Source organism: Tubulanus polymorphus, chromosome 6 (assembly GCF_964204645.1).
Source record: "Tubulanus polymorphus chromosome 6, tnTubPoly1.2, whole genome shotgun sequence".
Classification (NCBI taxonomy): Eukaryota; Metazoa; Nemertea; class Palaeonemertea; order Tubulaniformes; family Tubulanidae; genus Tubulanus; species Tubulanus polymorphus.
In genome coordinates, this window is record NC_134030.1 from 8,579,710 (window position 1) to 8,605,355 (window position 25,646).

The 25,646-nt window shown below is 39.0% G+C and overlaps 1 protein-coding gene across 1 annotated transcript; it reads left to right on the top strand.

Annotated features, from left to right (window-relative positions):
- The first annotated feature begins 2,322 nt into the window (after nucleotides 1-2,322).
- LOC141907515 (uncharacterized) lies at nucleotides 2,323-24,593 on the top strand. The gene is made up of 6 exons (XM_074797180.1): nucleotides 2,323-2,614; nucleotides 20,785-20,869; nucleotides 22,035-22,109; nucleotides 22,365-22,496; nucleotides 22,791-22,892; nucleotides 23,698-24,593. Exons 2-6 carry the CDS (start codon nucleotides 20,785-20,787, stop codon nucleotides 23,790-23,792), a joined length of 489 nt encoding a protein of 162 aa, XP_074653281.1. The 5' UTR covers nucleotides 2,323-2,614; the 3' UTR covers nucleotides 23,793-24,593.
- Nucleotides 24,594-25,646: the final 1,053 nt, after the last annotated feature.

The following is a 25,646-nucleotide window of genomic DNA, read 5'->3' on the forward strand; positions in this document are numbered from 1 at the left end:
AATTGTCTAGGTCTATGTCAACTTTGGCTTTCCTTATCTTGAGTCTTCCTTATCTTGAGTAACCAGCCCTAGCATGAAGTAAAATCCTACAATTTTGAAAATGGCCCATAGAATTGGGTCGAAACACAAAATTCTCATTTAGAGTCATTGTTTTAAGCCTTTGCAAAGTTTCATGATAGTTCTATAAAATCCTGAACGTACATCTTCTTTATAATATTCAATAAAACACCATCGCATTGTCGCCATTATACATTATACATTTGACATGAGTCATCCAATAACGAAGCAAGGTCAAAGAGGTCGGGATTGAAAATCGTTTCCAGATGACAATATTCTACGGCATATAGCACAATATTGTCGACAGCCTCTAACTGCGATAACGATATGATCGTCTGTTTTCTGCACAATCGACTTCCGCTGTCGTCATTCACCGCGCTTTCGATCACACGAGAGAGAAGGGCTATATTCGCTGTTTAAAAAGTCAATTGAAATTCAAAACTGGCCTTAGACAGATCTGTCTTATTTCATTCAGCATGATCGATGTATCTTTTATCTTTGTCCAGCTTAACCGAGTGTCTTTTTGTGTAAAATGGCTCGACTCGGCTGACATCGACAGTGAAACAGGTATCTGTTGACCGCGCACGCATCCATCGAAACGAATGGCACGATTACTTTTACACTCCCCTAACGTACAGCGTCTCTCTTTACTAATACTATAAAATGCACTTCGATGCTTATAGGGTACTCGACGTGTACAGGAGCTGAACTCTGCCTAATGAATTTGCGGGACTAAATGCCGGATTCTGTGGGTGACGCAACTTTGATTAAAATCGATTTAGAATCCCACTGACCGCGTGTCCGGGACACCAATTAACGTTTAATCAGTTACAGGAAATTACAAATGAAACGTTTACACAAGTCCAATTGCTTTATATTTAATTCTCACTGCATGCGTGTTTCTATATTAAGACACGGTGACAAACCGGTACCGAGTAGTATTGAGGTAAATTCTTAATCATAATCGCTGTTCATACGGCGGTAGTCATCCTGAAATATTGCTTACTCAAACGTTCGAGCAACTCTTAATACTCTCTTTCCAGAAATACTGGATCGAGTAATCATTGAATGTTTGCGGAGTGTTATAAAACTGGAGAGTTCATCATTCATATTCACCATTGATAAGACACTATAACCATGTCGAGACGATAATATAAAGAGAATCATTCAAAAATAACGAAAAAACTAAGTCCGAAAATGTTTCCTTGAGCTGGTTTATTCGACGTTTCGACTACTAATAGTCATCTTTTTGTAATTATTGTGGGATGCTCTTTGTATTTTCATCATTCATAAAAGCACCGATTGTGTATAATTGTAATGTACATTGATTAGAATTCTTAACGGTGATTTTATTACCTTTATCAAAAATCATTGAAACAGGATTGAAATGACTGTTTTGTTTGGACTCGGGTGTTCAAATTTTAAAAAGTGGGGAATCCCTGCGTGTATCTAAAAGAAGAATTAGATTTGATCCATGCAATTAGTATTGTCAATAACTCGTAGTTCATAAACGACAAAATGTTTTAAAGGAAGAAATGGCTGTAAACGTATTTGGTTTTGAACGGGTTTGAAAGCAGAGAATTCGTCTGACTTTGGACTTGTCGGTGATAGATATCTTTGGACCTGAAACTGAACAGATTTGTGGAGCGCACAAAGTATAACTGACGATCGTGTTAATGTTTATCTGACTCGAGCCGCGTCCGAATCACTCGAAAACACTTGCTTTTTAAAACATATTGAATACATCTGAAAATAGTCATTTTACGCGATTGTAATGGGTAATATTTGAACTGGCTATAATATCATCAAAGACTCTTATCTTAGACTGAGAATTCGTGTAAGAGGTACTCCTACGATGAATCAATCTGATGGTTGCCCGGTGCAGACGATCCATTTCGTGGCGCATGCGTACGTACCTGCTCTTGTAGGATTGACGCTGATTGGCGAAAATCGCTTATTATTTATGAGCATTCGAAAGCAAACATTCGATTGAGGTCCACGTTAATTGATTAAGCGCGCGCGCAGATATTGCAACTATCTTTCCCGCCGAAATAACTCACGACAACAACCAGTATTGTAGATTAAATAATAAACCCTTACTGACAAGCGATATTAAACATCTCGCGCCTTCGGCAAACAGCCTCTGCCGACCACCGCCTACGAACTTGACGACATTGTTCATCACGCTGGTGCGCGCGCGACGTCACCACGGGCCGTTATTTAAACGTTGCAGCGTTTCCCGAAAGAGTAACGCTTAAGGAAGGCTCTAGTTGACGTTTGGGCGGCGATCGATTACGGAAAGAAACTTGGCTGTTTAAGGACCTCAGACAAGGAATACCGCAAAATTTCTTTAGAAAATACTGATATATCATTAATTGAATAAAGTAAAATTTTCGCTTCGCCTTACCAGAAAGTATATATACGTACACAGGGACATCTCGTGAAAACTGCCTGTCGCCAGGATAGATTGAGATTTGGCTGAACAACAGTTAAAGGCACCAGTTAAAGACCAAACAGAAGTAGCTTCAATAACGGATACTCATTTCAATCAGTCAAGGTACGAGTTTATGGCAATTTTTCTTTAAGATTATCGAAAATTGTATTTCATAGATTGCAAACTGCTGCGAAATGCTCCGAAAATGAATGTTAAAAGATAATTTGACTAATCGTATCTATGTTTCCTTTCGAGTGGCTAGAATTGGGGCTTTTATATGTTCACATACTTTGTATTGATTCCAGCGATAGCATGAATTTTGATTGCATGGTATTTTAGATGAATGACGCTTCTTTCGCTTATAAGTTGAGGGCACACGCTCTTTTTAGGTAGTCTGCGCATTTAACTTTTTGCTAGGCATTTAAGAATCGAGATGAATGATAAGTATGACTGTCACGACATGTATTTCTCTATGTGTCTATACATGAATATTTCACTTAGCATAAAGTTTCCTATAAAATGGCAGCAATGTTGTCGCAGTACAGTAGTTAGAACAAAATACATTAGAGTAGCAGGCTAGTTAGAGAGTAACGTACTTTATTTGCCAATATCACAAAGCCCTCGAACTGAGTAGGCACTCGGATGTCTACAGGAAGGCAAGTGCTTATTTCATAATTGCCTGAAAAATTACGCTGAGTGGTGATGTAAACGGCGGAATATCTGACGAATCAAATACTAATCAAACATACATATTCGATTATGAACACAGGACACATCGGTAATCGGAAAAACTCAAATGTTTCTCGACCAACACTACAGCATCATCAATGATGATATATCATAATATCACTCGCGTGAGAAACGAATATGTACGAAAGTTGTACACGATTTGCCGACAGCGTTATAATACGACTTGACCATTGTGTAAATCATTATACCATAAACCATAGGAGACGAAATTCCTTGAATGACGTGTATCCATCAGAAACAGATGTTCTCCTGATCCGAGAGGTGAGCACGAGATATTCGAGGCATAAGCGATCATTGTATTGGTGATTTCCCGTGCGTTAGTATGAAATCCGATTTCCCGTCTGCTATTAATCTTGTATGCTAGCAGAGGACCCAATTGCAATTCCTGTTCTATGCGAATTTTGTTAAACATTTTCAAAGTTATGACGACCACGTCCTGACAACCCAAAGTTTCGTACGCTGGCGGGTAAAATATAGGTGATGCTATTCTGGCCAAATAATGACGGAGAGCACTGTCAAATCGGGTACACGTAAGAATTCGTTTCTATCGACAATTACCATCATTACTTTCCTTCAACGTGTTTTGATTTGCGTGAGGCTGCAAAATTAAGTAACTTTTCAAAAAGTTGTATATTCCAACAGGAACTATCATCCACGCGTAAAAAACTGACATTAAAATGTCTGTTCGCATCGTTTTCATCAGGTAATTTCGCATAGCTGGTAGGGTGTATTGGTGTTGGCCCGGCTGAAATGCGACTAGGATATAGAATAACGCATAAAATTATATCCACATTGGTAATTTTAGTATAAAGTTGCACGGACTTTTTTCCATGGCTACAAGCTTTGTTTGTGACACCGTAGATGGAATTTGGTTAGCGGCTAAGACATTTTTTCTCAGATGTAGGATAAAAAATGGGTGGATAAAAATGATAAGTTCTGTCGCAGCACGCAGGTGTCAGATTATATTCGCAGAAAACATGAGATGGTTCTAGGGACAGAGCTACGAAATGTGTCCACAGGGCCAGCGAAAGTGGACTACCAGCCGAAACATCCTCGAAAGAACAGAACGTCGATCGTTTACTTAACCTGATTAAACTCATGCATGAAGCCATCCTCCCTCGGCAAGGATTCGAACCTGATAGCATCGCTAGATTCAGTCACGTTACGAACGCCTGGTACACTAGTCCGAGTTCGCAAGTACATATGTAGCTTAGATGATGCCATTATTAGCCAATCAGATATCCCATTTTATTTTAGTCCGGGTTTTTTGATTTATTGTTTTACCGTGAATTTTGCCTCATCGATTATACAAGAAGCAATGTTATTGGTGCCGCAAGTTTTTGTGCGGCAAACCTGCGCATGTACCTGCGCACCCGGTCTAGTGTGGAAGCGTTTCGTGCCGTAGCTAAGTCTAGCGATGCCATAAGGTTCGAATCCCTGCCGAGAGAAGATGTCAGGAAGCTGAACGCATCCATTCGATACGCTCACTAATTGAATGTGGGTATACTCTTTATCACACAATGGTCAAAGTTGTCAAATGGTTTTGAATTGCCTCTTAAACTTCGTGAAAATTATAGGTTGATAAAAGAGTATAGGTTAATATAGATAACCTAATACCGATAATGGATTTGGGCTCTTGGAAAAACTTTATTTACATCCATTACAGCAAAATAATGATAAATATCCATATCAAATTACATTGGTCGTAATGGGTTAAGTACGAGACACTACGTCACGTGCGGTAGCTGTGAAGAGTATAGTATCAATCTACTGTAGAATCAACCAAAACACATAATTCTAATTTGAAAAAAAAATTGTTGCATGGCCTTCCTTCCATTTCATCGCTTGTTAGCAAATAATGGCCGAAACATCAGCCTCGCCTTTCGATTGACTCTAACCAATAGTCGAGAATTTCTCTAATATATCAACGTGTATTACCATAAGTGAATAGTTCTGGTCTTACCGAATGCAGACGAGCAGCATCGCGATCAAGGTCATTTTTGGTACAGAATTAGTATCATTTTGCCCGTACGGTGACAAAAGTGAAAACGCGAAGGTAAATAACAATTTCCGTATGATTGAATCAGTCTCTGAAAGATGAAAAATGGTCGGATTTCCATTTGCGTTAGCACAAACCCCACTGTTTTTACCGATCGAATTTAGAAAGAAGCATCTACCGTTTGTCGAAAACTCAACTCGAATGTGTCGCAGAAGTACATGCAATCCGTTAAATTTCTTCATATAAAAATCACAGATGAAAATCAATTTTGTACGAAGATAATAGTTTGTCGAATAATGAGAAAAGCGTGCCATTGGAAAGATAGCAGTAACTACATCGTGACTTGCACTTTTTGTTGGTATATACGTTGTTTTACAGATTGAGAAGAGTTAGAACAGAAACCTAAGTGATTGGATATGGAAAAATGTTTTGTGTTATGAACACCGTCTTCAGCGCGCGTGATATACAATATATTATTTCAACGCCACGCACAATCCAGCCGGTCTTAATTGAGCTTCATAAACGATTTAGTTTATTCCTCCTGAAGAGAAAGATACGGCGCTAATTATCTATGAAGTCGGCTTTCAATTCAGAGGAGGTTGTGGATTTCAGTGGATAAATCGAAACTTAAGAAATATCAATGAGAAATGTTATTCAACTGCGCCATGTCCCCTTCCTGGACAGGATACGTACTACGTATAACTAACCCGAGCAAAAAATGTGGCATTACTAATAATTGTTTCTCAGATAATCGGCCTCGGAGTATTTGGCTCGTTTGTGTCTGGTTGCATCCAACATTCAATAGTACGATTTCATCCGTGTGTACGATAACAGCTGTCGCAGATTACCAGACTTCGTCCATAGGTATAATCACTTGCCAGAGGCGGGAACGAAAACGCGGCCGAGTCTGCGGCGTAGTCTGGGCTATATTCGTATACACCCGTCCGCCGAAATACGATAGATTTATCAAATCCGAGATTAATGTCGATAATCGGATAAGCAGTGTTTTCCCGGGCTATTGGAGATTACATCAATTTACCAGCATCAGAATTCCGTCGGTAGACTAGAAAATGTGCTCACCAGTAAATTTGCCCGTGTATAGGTCGGCCTTATGCTTACCAGGGACTCGTTATGTGACGCGATCCTCTGGCGACCGCCAGCGACGATCACTTCACTAAGACCCGTCATCGCCCGCATGACTGCCAGCGATGCCCTATTGCAACGAGTCGCTCATATCTATTTTCTGGGAACCGATCGTCTCTCCCGGACATAACCGCCATAATGCCGCTCGATATTGAAACTGAAAACACAGTCGCCAGTTTGTGACCATCGTGTCACCGTTGCAAGCAGTGGCAAGTCACCTGAGCCCGCCTTAAATCGAGGTCACAAGGTTCCTTAGCATCCACGATTCCTCGTAGCACAGACGATACGATTTTACACATGAAAATTGCTGCTCGCATAGATTTTATCGTTTTTTTTTTAAATATGTAACATCTAAGATGATTTACCCGAATGAGTGCCGTGCGTGGTTGTTTGTAATTTATTGCACTGTCCGTAACAGCGGTATTTCATTAGCTATCGGGCATTTCACGCAATTCTTGTCGAAGAAAAAGAAACTGGAAGACATCAACGATCAGGATTTCCGCCAATATTGAATGAAAAGTCACCTGAATGGAAACTGTACGCCAATCCATTAGGCGTTAGGCGAGAGGAGTCTGTTATTCTAGACCCGGAAGTTAACGGTAGTTGATTACTGAGGGACTAATAGCCCCCCACGATAATATCAAGCAATCGATCACGTCATCATCAGTACTATTATGGTCAACGTAATCGCCCTACTCGCCACACGCAGTTGGCCTAAGTCGCAGCTGCATCTTGTCACCTATAAAAGATTTCTTAATATATCACACTTCTTTTATTCGTGTTTTCGTCGTACCTTTGAGGCCGATTATTTTCTTAATTTGCTGATGACTTTTTCCTTATTTTTCCGTTTACGACAACGGCATTGGCGTTCATTTTACCTTCCTGATCGAAGCTACGAATCGAACAATTTCAGTGAACCGCATTGGGAGGCTGAATATGATTTCCAGTTCGTACAAAGAGGTTAAAAGTGAGCCGAATACAAGATACATATACATGTTAACTGATGAACATATGAATAACTACGCAGGCTTGACACTCTATTAGGAAATTTCCAAATTCCATATGGCACTATAAACTTACGAATTCATTCGCTGTGGCCGCGGATCTATGGTAAGATGTATGTTTTTTAAGTCGGAGGAAATTGATATGGAACTGATTGTCTTCTAAATCTTATCAACTTTTTAACCCGTCTGGGATATCTCGCTTATTTTCAGACACCACTCAGTAGACATACGCCGATTGTATGGTTACTATTATTTGTTTCTTTTGACGAAAAAAGGCATTTTCTATCGAAGCTCAAGCGGGTTTTTCTTCACAGTGTAGGCCTGACTGGTTGCTCCATCTCGCTTATGGTGTGATGTTACCACGAACGATATGAATGAGTTCTCGGGTTGATTTCAGTCGGTAAAAATTAAGTTCTATCAATAAATAAGTATCGTAATACTAGATGTAATAGGAATCCAAAATGAAATTGCTCTAAGCTTTGACGCACGTTATTCATAGGGGAGTGGATCAGGACCGACAATAGATAGTAATGAATGAATGATTTGAAATTCCGACTTACCGAAAAAACCATGTACCAAAAATGCACAGATGCCAGTCCTTCACCGGCACTAAAATCGAAATAATCTATAGACAAATGCCAACCAGAATTGTGTTTAATGTGGGAACTCTTTGAGTTAACAGCATACGAATATGAATTATGTAAGGCGGACGTCATCGGCTTACTCTAGAATCGAGAAAATGTTGACCACCAGATTGTGTTTCCCCCAATAATTCAGTTAGTTCTTTCATTCTTACATTTGTGCACATCCCCCCCCCCAACATTTCTTTCGTCGATAATGATTCATAAGCTCGGTAAACGCCGCCTCGGGACGTGTGTAGCTCAGGACCGCGTAGGAAAACATCCTCGCTTGCCAGGTTTGATTGCTCAAACCGACACAAACCCTGGCCGCAAACCTTTCATTGGTCCATTTACGGGATTGAATATCTCGGGATCATGTTGTTTCGTCAATCAGAATGAAAGAAATTTTCATTTTCGCTGCTTTCAAATGGCGGATTTTTCAACTGAGAACCTCTGCCGACCAAGTTTAAATTTATTACACCGAAAGCATATAAACAGGCTATACCGTATACAGAAATTAAAGAAAAAAAACAAAAAGAAAAACAGCAAAAGAATTACAACATTTTTCAACAAGCACAATTATAAATTGAGAGAAAGAAATATAGCTTTCTGTGTTGGCCAAGCAAAGCCTTAAGGCCGCTGTCGCAAACATCAAGTAAAAAAGGAAAGGAAAACAAGGAACCAGTGTGGAAAGGAAATGAGAATTGATAAATCTTTATCAGTAGGACGATGGTGTCACTGAATATGCCATGCAGTTTCTAGCACATAACAAGTAGAGTCTGTTTCTAAAGAACATTTTGGAGAACCGCTCTAAAAGGCGAACACTTTTCTTGCAAATGATTTGTCAGGTTTGTGTGAAGACATAGTGACTGCGATTTCGAAGAGTGAGAGCAATGAGTTCGGCTTGGTGACATTGCCGATAGGCAGTAGTGAAACTACAGATAAGCAATATTTGAAAGGAATATCTTACAAAATTCAAATGTAGGAGGAAATCGCCGAACAAAGTGCTTATATTTCTGTTATGAGACTGGAGAGACGGTAGAAGAGGTCTGACGATATCTGTATGAAATAGGAACCTCCAGTAGCAGCTAAAACGAATGATTTGGTGCATGATTCTGAATCATCTGAAATAGTCTATTACATTTACAAGATTTCTTGGACGGACAAGTTTACACTTCAAAGCGGCCACCAGTTCATGCTTTAAGCCAATCACCGGCAGATTTGCTACGCATCTAATTGGCTGTTTATATATACTGGTGACCGCTTAGCGGCAATTTGTCCGCCCGGGTAATCTCGGGCGATGTAATAGACCAATGAAGAGTTTGCGACCACAGGGTTTGTGATCAACCCCAACAGTTGGGGCGAGCTTCGGCGGGAGGCAATCAAACCCTGGCAAGCGAGGATGTAGGTAAAGGGAATGTAACGTATTCCTTTGTTTAAACTATACCTGGTTTTTTGCATCTGAGTTTAACTTAAGTATTGTAATAAGTATTTCTATGGCACGCGTATAATACAAAACGAATACACTATGAGGTCGCGCTCGATATCTCTTAAGTTTACGAAATGGTTTGAATTCCTACGTAACTTCTAACGTAACAGCGAGTCGGCAAAAAATCATAATCAAAATTTAAAGGCAGAATAACAAGCAATAATTGCCAATCGCCGGAGGCGACCATTCAATTATGAGGTATGCCTCGTCAGCAGCTGGGTGTTCACGACAAACATACACTTTTTTAGCATACGTACAGGTGATTACTTCCAGCAGAAAACACGCAGAAAATTACTTTTTCCGGATAACACGCGCCATCGACAGATAGAAATACTACTTTCCATTAACCAAGATTAGTCTTGAAATAGTCTTAAACTGAAATATCAGATTTGCAGTTCTGAGCGCCAAATCCTTATGACTTTTGGCGATGGGAAAATTAGATAAGATACGTATATGAACACTCAGGATGTGGGATTTTAAGAGAGATATTCGACGTGCATAAGTAGGGCAGGGATTGATTTGACGAGGAAGATTCTTTGGAAAGGCCTACCGGGCAGCGGTCAGCCAGTTTTCCGAAAATAATCATTCGTATTGTGCTCTCATCATGGTTTCTCACAAGAAAGATAGATCTGCTTAAACGCTGTCACAGTCTCGTGATCATCAAGTAGTCATTTTACTGAACCGCTGCCTTTCAACTGCCGCCAATTTATCTAATGCGCTGTAAAGATTATAGGTCGATTCGATGTGGTGCCCTCTTTTAAACTGTATCGGCGAAATAAATTTGCTCTAACCTAAATTGTATTTCTGCGATTGTCTGATTTAATTAACGTTTGGGAATCCAATTTCATTCAATATTCAATAACGTTCACAGCTTTGGACTTGGGCTTTGAAGTTGGATTCTGTTGATCAGCCGCGTCAGCGGGAATGCGCTTCAGTCTGATTAGCCACACGGATAATTCATTTGGTTCTAGTCAATTATTAGAGCGGTCCTTGGTTCTTTCAAGGTTTTTTTACTGGAAATGGAAACCATAGAAACGTGCTTATAACGTTTTTGAACCGTGCATTATAAAAATGTACTCAGATTGGTGCATCATACACGACGTACGTATCGAAGCTAAAACTTAAGCATTCACTAAAACAACTATTTCTAAGAAATTCTGGATGATTTGAAAATTTCTCGCAGCGTGGTTGTGCCTTGTGTGAATAGACTATTTCATCGCGACGGCGAAACTATATTCAATTATCTAAACGCACTTAAACTTACCTCCGCGCTCGTTTATGTGATCTGATTATCGAACGTGGCAGGCTTTATTTATTAAACGACAACGATACTAAATGGAGATGCAGATGAAAAGATATACCGACTCGATAAATGATGATAGGTTAAAAAATCTATCGTTAAATCCGGCGCTGAATAGCCTTGAACTGCTCTTTTTAATATTAAGCTAAACTACTGTATATAATCATAATCCTGAAACTGCGATAACGCCCGCCGGAAAATATAATCATCTGATTTTCATTTATGAAAACATGAAAGGAAATTCGATACTAAATATAGTAAGGCTATCCGTGTAAAGCAATGAAATGTGAAAAATACGCGGTAAAGAAAAATCATATCAATTTTCTTCGATATCACTGGCAATATTTTCGACTCTTTCTTGCCTGATAGGCATCAATATTAAAACAATTTTTACTGTTTGTAACACGCCTGGCGATAATTCTCGGTATGTCAACTTATTTTGACATTTTCTAAGCTCCACTCTCAGCCTGATTCTGACAATTTAAGCCGGCGTTATTGTTCCGTTCGGTTTATATCTGTTATCTCTTTGGCAATACTTACACCGGAGGAATGGTGAGCAAATCTACGTAAATTTGAACTCAAGTCATCATCAGATTGTCTCGTTCATTATAGTTCGTCTCCAGCGCGGGTCCCTTTTTGCGTAGTGTGCAGAAAACGATATTAAATAGACGCAGACGAAAAGTTATACCGACTCGAAAAATTATGATAGGTAAAAATCTATCTTTAAATCCGGCGCTGAATAGCCATGAACTACTGCCCTTAAATATTCAGCTAAACTACGGTATATAATTATAATCCTAAAACTGCGATAACGCCCGCCGGAAAATATAATCATCTGATTTTCATTGATGAAAACATGAAAGGAAATTCGATACTAAATATAGTAAGGCTATCCGTGTAAAGCAATGAAATGTGAAAAATACCCGGTAGAAAAAAATATAATGTCAATTTTCTTCGATATCACTGGCAATATTTTCGACTCCATCTTGCCTGATAGGCATGAATTAAAACCATTTTTGCTGTTTGTAACACGCCTGGCGGTAAATCTCGGTATGTCAACTTTTTTGACATTTTCTAAGCTCCACTCTCGGCCTGATTTTGACCATTCGGTTTATATCCGTTATCTCATTGGCAATACTTATACCGGAGGAATGGTGAGCAAATCTACGTAAATTTGAACTTGAGTCTTCATCAGATTGTCTCGTTCATTATAGTTCGTCTCCAGCGCGGGTCCCATTTTTTGTGATTCACCAAGAACAACGATTTCTGCATGGAAAACGAAACTTGTGTATTTCAAGATCCTTTTTATGAACACAAGTTGAAACAAGTATTTATTTCTTCCGGCGAATGAAAGTTGCTATTCAATAAATACATTTCAGTGAAACAAGTATTTCTTCCGGCGATTGAAAGTTTCTAATCAATAAATACATTTCAGTGTAAATGACAAATAAGAAAATGTCTTCCATACGCATTTCAAAATCAACTGAAAGCACTTCGTTAAAAATCATTAAATGTGTTTGCGATGTTAATCGATATACGTAAAAACATTTGCCAAAACCGAATAAGAATTTTAGATCAACAATATCATATTTACATTCGAAAGTTTTACTCCAATGGAATACGTAGATAAAAGTGATACGCTTAATGCAGTTGACTTTTAAAGATAAAGCGATTGAATTATTCCAATCGTCGTCGCGCGCGCAGATTTAATATGCAAATTAATATCGCTGTAGATTTCCGGCAGACTGCCACAGTCGATCATAGCCTCGCCATTAGACGGGTTCCTTCCTGTTTTATATTTGATAAATCAGCCTGATTAACGACGATCCGTTTGTTAAATCAGGAACAAAGCCGACGATCGCATTGTCAAACCCTGTTATTTAAGAATCATTACGCCACTGAGAACTAGAAAATTCTTCAATTAAGGATTTTCCCATTTGATTTATTCAAAGACATTTTCGAGAAAGATAGATCTTGTCATACGAATCTTGGTCTAATTCTAGTTGATGAAGTACTGTTATTTTTCGGATATCTCCTCTGCGTGTAACCTTAAGTCCGGTTTAGATTTAGTGACGAGTGAGCATTTCTACATTCCGAAGGCGATAGCCTGTAAAGAACAAGACGACTCAATGCATCCCAGAACAAACAATGGATGGATGGATGGACGGACGTCCGGGCGGACAGACGTGCGGGCGGACAGACGTGCGGGCGGGCGGGCGTGCGGGCGGGCGGGCGGGCTGGCGGTCAGGCGGACGGACGGATGGATGGAAGGAAAGAATAAGCAGAAACGTTACATTTACAACTATTTCATCATTACAATGTTATACATATTGAATTTGTTCGTTTACTTAGACCTTCGTTATATCAACGGGAACCACTCATAGGGCTATATCTGAGCATCACATTTTCAAAATATTCTTGGGTTTGGGCACGAGACCCCTTTCAGTTCCGGCCAAATTATAAAGAGCCCACCCGCATATTTCTCACGCTACGGGCCAGTCGTATGATATCTGCTCATAGAAATCGAGCACGAATAAGATATTTCTGAGTGAAATTCGCTCGGGCCTCTTTAGTACGTCGTTCTCAGGATGAGACTGTTGATATAAACGTTGGTTTAATCTCTGAAAATGCTCTTTTCTAAACATTGATCGCAGACGTGTTGGCCGAACATTCAGCTTTTGTTGTTTTAATTTTCTCTCTATTTTCTCGGCGGTCTACGTCGGATGTGCTTGATGATAGAAGCGATTGGTGAGGTCTCTGTCGGTGCCAGACATGTGGACTATTCTTATTGCAACCTCTTATTGCAACCCTGTGGCGGCAACAATATCATGACGTCATATCGATAAAAAATTTACCATTCTATTGTGAATGAGGAGTACAATGTACAATGTCAAGTTCTATATTCGAATTTTTTTTTCGTCCATATTATTACATCAACCAACCGTGATGTGTAATGAGGATTGTTGTACAGACTTATTTTATGATTTAAGGTCAGTTAAGAAATCCGCCCATCAACTGGTGGGACCTGGCTCGAAGTGGCTAACTAATGGTTTTGTATTTTGAATGGAAATCTTGAGCGAGAATGGTCGTACAATTAAGCCATTACTGCAAATAACACCAATGTTTACCGTAAAATAAATAATTCATCTGATAATACATCGGAGAAACAAACTATTTCTCACAGAAATCGACAGTAACTTCGGGAAATCGTGCTTAAGTCGGTGACCGAATGTCCACTTGTTTTTACTTAATACTCAACTCCTTTAGATGTTCAGTGCTTTTCTGTGTATTTGCAGAAAACATTTTTATTGATATTCGAAAAGAAAAGTTGAATACTGTTCGGCTTGAAAAAAAATCATGTTCCGATAATAAGGATACTACAAGCGGTTTACTCAAATCGACTGTACTGTATATTGCCTGTCGTATCATATTTGTAAATGCCAACGCCTGAAATAAGTGGATCTTCTTAGAACTGGGTCGGAACGGCCGTCGGTTACCCCAGGGCAGTGAATCATACCACACGACATTCTATTTATTGTAAGGCTTACAACCCCAATCTAAAGTACATGAAAATTACTCGAAGATAGAAAATCATCGATGGGTTAACGTTTTCCAAGTACCTTTCACTGTTTGGTAAGATTCTATTGCAAAAGAGCAACCGCTCCTTTAGTTGTAGTCGTTTTTCACGAAACGTGCATCGCCCACCAGCTGATTCTTTTCGATGATAAAAGTTTGCGGCGAATCATTATCGGCGATAATGTTTACGTAGTGAACCGGACCAGCATCAAGGTTTTGACGACAAAAAGTATTTGTGCATGGTTTTTATCGGTGTTCCGCTCGATTCGATCAAAGCTTCACGTCAACGTCTAGCCTTCTAATTCAGCCAACGACAAGGTTCGATTAGGCCTGGTTACTTATAAAATTCTCAATGCATTGACAAAAAGATGCGAAAGAATGAAATTGTAAAACGTATTTCACTAATGGGGACAGGTTCACTTAATGCTTAAAAATGCATAAAAGTGATTCAATAAACTGTGTGCTTATTGTAAACCTGAAATAAAACAATGGCAAAAATTACGAAATATATTCACTTCATACCTCAACCAATGGACTCTTCGTTCCATGCTCAAAATGAGCCCTTAATAGGAACACAACCTAAGTTCTAAGCAGGCATCTGTTCTGGAGCCAAAGAAATGAAGACATAATATTCTTGCCTCAGGTCTGGGCTATGGGACTAGCCCCGTCTAAAAGCAGGCGACTATCTTTTTGTGATCGCAGTCGCCGCTGATGAGTCGATTGTGACCGAGGACAAATAGGCGACAAACAAGTTATATTTGTGCGTGTTATTTGTCGTGTTAACGATAAGTCGGTCGATGTTAACTTACCTGTTATTCATCGTTAGACAACTTGATTACCAATGTATGATTATTGCACGGGCTTCGATGTATCTCGTGACGATGAACACCAGCTTTTAATTAAGTACGCTAAGTGGAGTCGAGTGCTCTGCAAATGTGACAACCGTTACAAAGCCGGACGACGAGCGAGCGAGCAAGCAACGTGAGCAAGACCTTTCGTTGGCCGACGATGGTTTGTTACAATAGCTACAAAACGGGCAACCGTTTTCTTAAGAAATAGGTACCCACACATTACTGCCAACTCATTTTCACGACGAATAGTCATGATCTCTTAAACTGTAAAGGAAACTGGTTGTGAAACTGAAATACTGAAATATGAATGGCGTCGCTTCAATTCTTCGCTTTCGTACTAAAACGGAATCCCCGATGAATGAAACACACCTAATACTTTGTCGAACGCGATGTCATAACTACAGAAAAACGATACTGACGTCTACTCAACTTCAAGTGAACGTGCCAGATAGTACAGGCCTTTGTCTTCGACGCCTATACACAGAATGAGAACTTCGATTATCTCAGTTTGTTTCGTAAAAACCAATTTTCTCCAAAACGCCAAGGAAACACGGCTTATGAAATTTCGCATGCTTTTCTATTCACCAAGAATCTTAGTGTCTGATGTACCACAGTTGGTTACACTAGGATCGTTAGAGCGACGGAGATCACTGGTGGAGACAACCACTGCCAGTGCTGGGTGAAGCTTTTCTATAGCAATACTCACATAATGTCTCTCTGTGACTTTTTCAAACCAATCTTTTAAGAGATCAAACCGCAATTCATGTGTTATATATTCTTTATCGACTCGAAAACCGAGGCAATCACTCAAGCGACGCCATCAAGTTCGACTGCATGCTAATTAAGGCCATAACGTTTGATGAGGACACGATCTTTTCATTTCATTTTCATAAAATCGTTTTCATTGCAATACAACTACTGCGACGAAAAGTACATTTGTTTGGTCAAACCCCCCACTATTATATGCGCATGTAATAAACACTTTACAGATACATATGGACATGATTATCGAACAGCGTGGGAATTGCCCGCATGTAAAAAACCTCACAAAAAGCCACGTTGTCATACGTGCAAATTCCTGTGTTACCTATGAGCCGTGCTTGGATACTGTGAAATGTTATTGGCTGTTTATCACTTACGGCATGTGTGATGTCATAGCGGGCGTGGTAAACACCAGCCGGCGTTTTCCAACTTATAGCCGCTTGTGAATGAAAATGATTTGAATTTTTCGTTCCTAACGTAACAAACCTTCCTATACACATTACACACAACACGTATCCGGTAGGAATGATTTCAAAGGTGTACGTATGCTCTTCAAAACATCTTTAAATCTTGGTCAAAGTTGAGTATATTTCTGTACTCCGTTTACCGATTTCAAAATCAAACCCCCTGTTTCGACCCCGGCAGGTGGTTTGTAAGGGACACCGAAACAAATCGAACGAAATCTAACAATCAGATAATAACAGGGTCAATGCCTATTTTTGAAAAAAATATTTTATAAAGATGTATGTTTACAGCCATTCCTTTAATGAATGCGTTAACTTGTTCAATTTTGACAACGTAATCTAGGACCGTTTGTCACAATAAATGCGAGCGCTTTTTTCACCCGATCTATTAACCGGAAACGAGATAGGTTTGACTGATGGCGCGTCCTCTGCGCGTTACAGAAAATGTATAGCGCTTGACATTATTCGAGGCACTAACGGAAAAATCCCCGTTATATTCGCTTCGATTTTCTAAACGACATTTAGAAGCGACACGAAATATGCATTTCAAACTGGCTAACATCTAAATAAAAACCTCGTATTTGTGTCTCAAAGCTATTCACCATGCGGGCACAGAAGTTGGCTATTTTCTATTCCTTTTCGATTACGGATAAAACAGCATGCAACGAGACTTTCACCAGGATTAGTTGAGATCCATCCGTTAGTTGTTTATCGTCCTGGGGTCATATTTGTTAGAAATATTCGAAGTTTACTTGGAGCTACTCGGAATCGTAAACATAGTTTATTTCGATCAATTTAAGACGGAACCACCGATGAAATGATCGTATAATTCAGAATGTATCTGGTATAAAGTCGTTTCCGACATCTAGCATTTTTGATTCGTGCGAATCGATTTCCTCACGTGAAAATATGCATCGCGTCCCTTGGCGGACTATACAAAATTCAATTGCGGTTTAAATAAGCATATACTATATTGCCAAAAAAGATTGGTTCGAAACATTTTTCGTCAATGCACACATTTTATCATTCAATCTGCCGTACAAAAGCTTTTACTAAACTTCAGCCTCAATATACAGTCATGGGAGTATAGTTCAATGGGATGATACCCACCAGACACAATATCTGCAGGATTATCATCCATATAACATATTCGTTCGTTTGCTACCACCGCGCCCGATCCTATTACCCGCGCGTGGCAATGAAATTTTATATAGAATGTGGAGTTTTTTTGGTCATACAATTCTGTAAATGAAAATGACACGCCGACCTAGCCAGGTTCGATTTCAATTTCTTATAAGCCATCTATGACCTTACACTACGTAAAATTGACACTCCCTTCAAAAATCGTATTTACGTATGGGTATCCATTTTAAGACCGTTTTTGGCGCGATGATATTCGCAAGAAAATCGAACGACGTGCTCACGTTTCGTACCGCGGAGACGTCCATGAGTAGGGATGAAATTAGGAAAAAAACTGCTGCCTAGGATGATCACCGGATAGCTTTTTCTTATGACATCGTTGATTTTCGAATCATCATAGTAACACAAAGCTACGTATAACAATACATCCGTATAATGAGCGTCATGATAAAAAATGACATCTGATCCGGATGAAGATGGACTCGAGCGTTGATTAAACCCAATCGCAGATTTGATACCACGCATCTACCTTCTCACAATGCGGTGAATCCGGGAATGTTTTTAATAAACATTCCAAGGTTTCTTATTGCGAGATTAGCCAACTCTAAGTAATAACTGAAACTGTAGTTTGACTGTTGAAATGACGCGGTGTCTATTATTAGGTAAAACGTGCGAAGGAAATCTCGAATCTATTTCAAAGATATCCCTCATCCCCGAAAGTGCAAAAACGTTTCACGGCTTATAAACCGTCATATTGTCATTTGAGGAGTTCTATCCACTTTGTATATTTGAGACATGGACATAAGTTCAGAATAGTGCGTGAAGGTTTATACATATATTATGAACTTTATTGTCTAAGCGATATCTCTCTTATTACGAATAGTCATGAAAAATACATATTCTACACATGAACAAATCAAGTAAATATTAGGAATGATAAACTATTCACGAAATTGATTTTGAAATCACAAGTTGAATTAAGCTTTAACTTTGAAAGAAACGAGTGGAGATCACTCAGGTTGCCTGGATCTTTCCGAATGCGGATAGTTTTACAGATTTTTGGGTTGAACAGAACTGTTTGTAGGAAGATGATGTAGATCGCGTATTTCAGTTACGTACTACGATTAATGTTGAAGGACTCGGGGAGAAATCTCGTTATTCAACCTGTTCGTTTTAACGTGTCATCAAATTGGTTTTAAACTTGTGTATTTCATGATCATAACAATTTTCAATATTGACCTCACGTGATTGTTAAATTTCCGTTTAACGTTCAACTACACGGCAATTTTGTTTGAAGATTAGGTTCAGCGGTAGCGTCGCGATGCGTTGTTTAATAGTATCGTAGTAAAATAGTGTGGTTTCAACGTAACGCAAAAAATAAACCATATTCAAATTTCAAGTAATAAGAGAAATAAGAGTAGAATATCACAATCAAATGTAAAACTTAATGTAAAATCCTACAAATCCCACAAAGGATCATTTTGGAGTGATGAAGGGTCCGAAATGTTTCTAGTATTGTTAGATAAACCTTTTTAAGTCATTCAACAATTGTGGGAATTTACACTTATTGTGACGTCGCGAAATCGTGATCAACTGATTCAAAATGTAAAACTAACTATGACTGTAGGATTTTACGGTTACAGCGGTATAACAATATGTATACAATTCTTTGAAAAGAATCGTTGTCAGTGGCAGACAAATGGTGACCGTGATAGAAGCCGAAACCTTTTTCGCGTGAAAAGTAGTTTTCAGTGTGTTTGCGTGCGTTGTATCTTAGAAAACCCCCGAGGTCGACGTCTTGTAAGGCGATTACGCGCCTTCGCTATCATTCCACCAAACGATCCCAGACATAAACCGTGGACATAGTAAAATCTATCGCTATCAAAGAGAATTTAGAATTTAGTAGGATTACAAGCCTGTTCAACCTATTCTCGAGAGTCGCTTCAGCATCTCCGATAATAATGCCTAATAACGGAACTCAATAAAAATCGTGGCTTAAGCGAAAAATGTTCTAACTAACGTGCATGAAGAACAACGCATTCAAAATTCCACTTCGTTTGTATTGCCCTTTTAGTAATTCATTTGTAACCAATCGTGATTTCATTTACCACTCGTTCAGATCGAACTGAATTTTGTATTGTTTTTCATTTCAAAATTCAAACTCTACCTAGTTGGTTTCTAAGCACGTATTCATGTATTTCTGGTCAGTTCGTGAAATTTCACAATATAACATACCGTTTACTTAGATACCTGCGCACCACTGTGTGTTTCATTTTCTATTTTACAATTTGGAACGTTTAACAGAAACGAATTTCACTAAGTTGATGTGATCCACGGCTTTCTAAAAAAAATATGTCGCACAGCGTCACCAAGAAAAGAGCACCTGCAAACTAAAAATGAATCATAATCATAAAGTCACGTACCGTTTCTAAGATGCTTGAAGATACTTGTTAGAATTTCAAAAAGTTAAAGTCATATCAAAAGTAATATTCATTTTAGAATTAAAGGATAGATTCACGGTGGGTTTCTTGATGTGGGTCTACTGCAAAAGAATTCAATTCCTTTGAATGGAGCAATGCTTTTATGCATTTTCATGACAGTCTTGACTTCAGCGACAGTTACTTCCGGTGTGTTTTTCGTCGATTTCATCTTGCGATGTTCATCTTTTTGTTCATTCCACTTTCGTGCGCTCGAAAATGTTCATACGCTATTACAGACAATTCGTTGAAGGACTTCAATGCATTGGGGATCTCTAAACCACGTTCCATGTAAAGCTATTCTAGATATCTCAAGTAGGATACTTAAGTAAACGTACCTGGCTACGCAGTGTGTTTGTCCTAATGCGTACACCGAAAATTATGCTTGAAAAAGATTGTTTTCTTTAATCCAAAACTTTTGTCAGTCGACTTTTAGAATAACATTCGTAACCAGTAGGCGGATAGTACATATTCAAAAACAAGACAAAATCTCTGTGGCGTAAGGTTGTATTGGGTTTGATATCGCGTATCGTGAAAAAGCAGCATATCATAATGTCGAGAATATTTAAGTCATTCGGAAGAAAGTACATTTATACGGTGCTATGTTTGTTCTGAAATACGATGTGGCGAATACCCGGAGGTGAATGATTATAGGTTTGCAAGTATAATTAAACCAACCTAAGACTGCGAATCATTTTAAGCACTATCTCTTTTTCAGATGATGCCACGACCGAGTGATGTAATGGCCATTACGGTGTGTTTAGTCATGTGCTGGTCACAGGTAGCAGCCATCCCGTACCATCGTAAGTAGAAGGCTTATCCAACAAAAAAATTACATATTTTCGTATTGAAATAGGTCATTTTACTGGCTTCGTGCTACTAGGATGACCAAACAGCGGTTTTTGATCTTAACATAGGGACTGACCCTGTTATTAATTTGATCGGTAGATTTCGTTTAAATTTGTTTTTATTTGGTGTCCCTTACCAACCCGTCGCACCTGCTGGGAGCGAAACAGGGGATTTTATTTTGAAATCGGAAATCGAAGTACAGAATTCTTACAGAATTCTTTTGTTAAAACGAAGTACATACCGCGATATATCGCGTCAAGTCGACATGAATATGTCGATATATCGTGACGTTTTGACGACATATTTCGTTTTCTCGACCACTTTCCTCGCGACAAGTCGACATATTCATGACGACTTGAAACTCAGTCGTCATATTACTATTGTCCTCATCTTACATTTAGACGTGTTTTCAAATGACGGCTTGTCCCGTGGAAAATGGGCAAAAAAGGGAAATTTGTCGTGAAAACGTCACGATATGTCGACATATTCATGTCGACTTGACGCGATATATCTCGATATATCGACATAAATATGACGACTTGTCGAGTTGGAATGCGACATCTCGAGGCCCCTTATCGCTTCCGTACGCATCTCCCCATGTCTTATAATGCCGTACTTTCCTGCGTTATAATTCAGTAAGCCTTGCACAATTCGAATGTTTTGGGACCAAGAATAATCCTCCGAATTTGAATAAGCCGAAACTTTTCCTGAAAACTACGACTTGAGAATCACTTTCTGTAAACGGAAACATTAAATCAACATCTACAAGAAATGATATGGATAAATGAAATATTTCGCGTTGATTTTTTTATTCTGATTCTGAGTCGGAACAGGGAAGGAATCAAACTGCAATGGGCCTCCGACCTTTGGCGAGTGATTTTAACTGATTTTATTCATTTTTGGGACCAGGAAAAGTACAACGAGATAGGCGAGTTTCCCACATATAAAATCTGACTTTGCAATATAAATTTCTTTGAAAAAGAGAAGGAAAAACCGGGACCATCACTATTCATCCGATATAAGCGATTATCCGACTTACACAACGACAGATATGAAATATAATCGTCGATGATTTTAGACAACGCATAATTCTCGTTTTCTCTCTTTATTTTAACATAGAAATGTGCGATGCTATATGTGGCGTTGGATTGCAATCATCTAAATGCGAATGCGTGCAGCATCAAAAACGAACAGGTAATTCCACGACTCCGTAATCGCGGCGTTAACATTTTTTCTTCTTAATTTCCTCGAAAAACGACATCGCTATTTTCTAAAGAGAATGCGAAAATTACTCGTCAAATCAAGCATTCACGTCACTGCTTGCGAAGTCTGTCGTCTGAATAATTCAACGGGAATTTTTGAATTTTTTTCTTTTACTTAAATAGTCTTTGTTTCATTAACGATGCAAAGTTTTCTTTTGCGTAACGAACCCGTTTATTTCGGTTTCAGATGAGACATGTCGAATGTTGTGTTTTCTTCGAGTAGGGGGCAATGCGTGCAGATGCAATACGGCGCCCCTTACCGGATCAGAGTCGAAGAGGAGTTACGGTTTTCCAATTGAACGCAGACAGATAGAAAAACGTGAGCAATACAATCCAACATATGAATGCAATGATCGATTTTGATCGAAATTTTCGAATATTTTCACGGCAACCATCCAACATTTAACTAAGCTTGAAATTCCGAATTGTAGAAATAACGCCTTGCTCTTGTGTAATGAAATGAAAATAAGTGATATTAAAAATGTTTTAAATCATAATTACGTATATTCGTACTCTTCTAACAGCTATATCTTGCTAAATCTTGTTTTACGTAATCAAATCTGTGTCACTCATTTTATAAGCAACCGCATTTTCATTTCGCATTGTACAACAGGATTTGAACACTGCAGAGTGTTGTGCGCAACGGGAACCGGAGGCACAAGCTGTAGATGCAACACTTCACCTCTAGGCGGAAAACGAAGCCTCACCGAACGCGGTATGTTTTTGATTTTTAAAATTGAAAAGATCATGTGAAACACGTAATTCTCACCCAATGGTTGAAATGAAAAGGTGAAAGTATTCACAGATTTTTTATGGTCAAAACATCCATTTACAAAAGTTGAATCACGAGAAGTTTAACACTCGCAGTGGTACTGTCAACTGCGTCAAATGAAATTGCTGTACAACATAGACGAATCCCGATGTTCTATTCATTTTGACCGTATACAAATTTTAGTCGCTCTAGAGAAAATGACAATTAAAGGGATATCACCATATCTTATAGAAACTCTTCCCGACCAGGAATATTACTATCCACCAAAAGCGAAACTTTTCCGATTTTTCCAGGACGCGTAAGGGACATCGAGGGACAAAGTTTCAAAAATATGATTTCAAAATATTGAACATGAAAAGGACTTGGGCTTATCTGTGATCCTGTTATAGAGACACCACGTATATCAAAATTAGCCTTATATACATTTTCCATTTGACGGATTTTAGCGTCAAATCATTCCTGTGAAAAAAGCCCTTGGTTGACACATGACATTTTTATGCTTTTGTTACACCCACATTGTTAACAAGCGGAAATAAAGTATCATATGTACAATTTACAATAACTGTGATTGTGTGATCATCTTATTAGTTTCCCTATGATATAATATGTTTCCATCTTAGCCATATTTTATTAAGCGCGTCGTCGAATATCAATTCATCACGGCCAATAGCTATTATTAACATCAGTATTCACACTCATCGCACATTCTCGAATGTCAAATCAGGAAATTTGTTTTGTCGTTCTTTAGATCTCGAGGTGTTTACGTCACAAGTACCGTTGGAGAACTACCCCGCCGGACTGATCATCGAACAACTTCGCCGCCTTAAAGAATCCGACGACTGATCGAGATGTCGATCGTGCGACGTAACCGACACAGCATTTATACGTACGTCCAACAGTTTTACCGAGGTGCTGGATGATGCAACGTGAAACATTCTCATTAGCCCGCTATTGTGACGCGTCTGTTAAAATGGACGTAATCATTCTTGCGTATGATTGATAATCATATTTCATTAATCGGATATACGTACGTCCGGTATATATTTTAATTTCATGAATTATAACACGAGTCAAGGGCGGATCCAAGGGGGACCAGGTAGACTATGGTTCCCCCTAAATTCTTGAGGCGCCCTCAAAATTCCTAGGAAAAATTCTTTTTTTTCAGTTTATGAATAAATGTATATGAATTATTCCCTCATGACAGCCATGATAGCCTTGGAGAATACCAAAATTTCAAAATTTTCCGGGGGAAGACCCCAGACAATCCTTCGGTGGTTTCGTGCCATCGTCGCTCGCCACGTCAGGGTACTCTTCGCGATTACTCGTGTGCTCTCCGGTACTTGCGTGCCCTGGCCCCCCACCTTCTACAAATCCTGGCTTCGCCGTCGCTGTTGAAATGATAGGCTCCATATGAATGAATTCATTCCCAATTTATTTCTCAATCGTTGGTGGCATTTCTTGCGCGTTCGAAGTACCGGTGTTATATGACAGTTTCAACGAATTGTTTCGAGCTACTTAAAATACACCAAAACCAAAGTATTCACCGCAGCCAGTTGGCCAGCTAGACAAACGTGTACATCACATTAATCCGTATGATAGCATCGTGTTCAGGTTGCATCCGAAACAAAAATAAATATTTTTTCTAACCGATGGAAATTTCGTATTGACTGGTTTTTTTAAAAGGATTAATTTGCGAGTTATTTCGAAACAGGATCCGACTCACAGAATTCACACACAACAAGCTTCTCGCCGATTGTAATTTCGATCGATTCCAGTAGTATATTGCTAGATTTCTAGGGGCGTGTAGCCAAAGTTCGTTATCATGCCATCCGTTTTCGTGCCACCGTTCTCATAACGCCACTATTTATCAGAGAACCAATTTTTTCGATCTACCTCATATTCAATGAAAATACCATTCTTTATAACGCCAAATTCGTTATAACGCGATATTTCTTATCGGTCCCGACGATGGCATCATGAAGGACTTCTCGTAAGATTCTCATTAGTGGGCTACTGGGGCATTGCCGTTTATTGAATAACGATTTACAAAACCGTTGATCATAAATAAATCATCACACCCAGATTTGGATTATAAGTAAGATTAAATGAGAAATATTGTGTTTGATCTTTAAATAGGGATTGACCCTGTCATCTATTTGTTTGGTAGATAGATTTCGTTGGATTTGTCTTGATTTAGTGTCCCTTACAAAAACCGCACCTGCCGGGAGCGAAACCGGTGGTTTGATTTTGAAATCGGATATCGATGAACAGATATAGTTTTTATGGCCAAGATGACTAAACATTTCATCACAAGTGTCCGTGGGTTTGTTATTCACCCCTAGTTCCAGACCAATTATACAGATTTTCGTGTTGTCTAGAGGTTTCGGTATCGCGCAACCGGACTGAGTAGATCTAAACACAAGTTTTCCAGCTTCTTTATGTCAGATTTTGTAGGTTTTTAGCTCCGACGTTAGGCTCACTATAGTTTTGCTGGAGTCTGGATGCTGCCTCTGAATTCATCGCTGAAATGTTTCCAGTCCCACTCACTTAACAAACAAATAGAGTGTACGCATTCAAGCCCATTTATTTTGGGACATAGTTGCGTGGTCGGCGGTCGAAATTACGGAATGTTTTGTTTAAAAATTGAAATATTATACAGAATTGGAATTTCGGTTCCGGTTCATTCAAACAATTATC

Excerpts from the sequence above, each read along its gene's own strand:
- LOC141907515 (XM_074797180.1), top strand. The coding sequence starts at position 20,785 with ATGATGCCACGACCGAGTGATGTAATGGCCATTACGGTGTGTTTAGTC. Across the intron at positions 22,110-22,364 it reads GCAGCATCAAAAACGAACAG|ATGAGACATGTCGAATGTTG; the intron begins GTAATTCCACGA and ends TTTCGGTTTCAG. Across the intron at positions 22,893-23,697 it reads ACGAAGCCTCACCGAACGCG|ATCTCGAGGTGTTTACGTCA; the intron begins GTATGTTTTTGA and ends GTCGTTCTTTAG.